Below are 1,471 nucleotides of genomic sequence, written 5' to 3' on the forward strand. Positions count from 1 at the left end.
ATGCTCCAAAATGTTTCCATTTTAGTTTTTATTGGCCAAAATGCATTCAAACTTACGAAGAATGTTAGCAATTGGTACAGAGTTCACACAAAGATGTCAAATTTTTCTTCAAATTTCCATTTTTGGATAATGCCTATTTGTACCACTAAGGACAGTTTACAAATTCCATCTTCCGATCATTCATGCAAGTACTTGAGAGAGAAAACGGATCCTACTAGGTAGGAGCAAATGGCAAAATGACAGCGACATTTGCGTACGAACTTTAAGATTAATCAGTGGGTAGGGCATTCCTTCTTATCACACAAAATAGAATAGCCATTTCCCCATCTCCTTGTGCAATCTGTTAGAACATTCTCCGAGTCTTCACGAGCCAATAAACGCATGGGGACAAATTTGGAATTTGAAGGCGGCATTAGATCCCCAATTACCAACATGCCTCGAGGAACAGCTCATTCTCTTCTGTCTTAGTGAAATCTAATGCCATTCCGCATATCTCGCACCTCTCCGATGGGAAACGTGTTCCCCTTTTCAGGTCATGGAAGTGAGTCATTCAGGATCTTTAGAGAGGAGGTGGCAAGGGTGGAGGTGATGCTTCTTAAGTGAATGATGAAATCACAATACGATAGACAAGAGAGTAGGAGTTTTAAGTACCGTTTCTGCTCGTGGCATGTGGAAAACAGTCTAATTAGGGATTTAAGTGATAGTTTTTAATGTATGGGTATTACAGGGAAGTACAACTGCGAGTGATAGGAGGGATAGTAATGCCTTTGTCTAGTTTTGTTCGCCCTCAGGGGAAGGTTATTCCAGATTGTTAAGCCGCTGAAGGATAACTTAGGATTGGTTTAATATGAACTGCTCCGTAGATCCAGAGCTGCAAACGAAGTACGACACGAGCTTGGCAGATAAAGGAGGAGGGACCAAACTGAAGGTGCGCTTTCAACAGGAATAGCGTCATGGCTGTACCACAGGCAGCAGTAAATGGCAAGTATGTTCCATTGCTAGTGGGAATGGCGAGTATTCATGTCTTGAATGGGTCAGTTGAGAAATCATAAATCAAAAGCTTAGCTAGTGGTGGTAGTGCAGCCCGCAAGAAACAGCGTGCACTGATAAAGGAACAAAATAACGTTGCAATTCTCTGCTACGATAAGAGAAGTCTCGAATCGGAAGTATCTCAATTTGGTGGATTTTAGGTCTTAAATCACTAAAAATAGCTTGGCAGTCGGGTACAGTTTCCCATAATAAAATGTGAATAACAACCGAAAGTTTCTTTAACTACTTGAGAAGTTGCCAAAACCGCCAATTAATTCTCCTAGCTAATCCCATCACTAAGAAATAAAAGATACGTGGAAAGTTCACCAGTTCCCGTTACCGAAAGGTCCGGTATTTTTGCCCATGATTTTCGGATGGTAGGATCATTAAAAGGTGAAAGTCATCTTGGACTTAAGGAATTCCCATCAGTGATCTTGTCTGA

At 41.2% G+C, this 1,471-nt stretch overlaps 1 protein-coding gene across 1 annotated transcript in view; it reads left to right on the forward strand. All coding sequences in view use genetic code 11, as the record gives it.

The window, feature by feature from the left end:
* Positions 1–1,471, forward strand: part of EGR_04025 (hypothetical protein) — a gene marked incomplete at both ends in the record, with an annotated part of 6,731 nt that continues 5,260 nt past the window's right edge. The window contains one exon of the mRNA XM_024493274.1: positions 1–218. Within this exon, the coding sequence (XP_024352373.1) occupies positions 1–218 (218 nt within the window). The remainder of the gene's footprint in view (positions 219–1,471) is intronic.

The sequence above is a fragment of the Echinococcus granulosus genome, assembly GCF_000524195.1.
Source record: "Echinococcus granulosus chromosome Unknown EG_S00023, whole genome shotgun sequence".
NCBI classification, from domain to species: Eukaryota; Metazoa; Platyhelminthes; class Cestoda; order Cyclophyllidea; family Taeniidae; genus Echinococcus; species Echinococcus granulosus.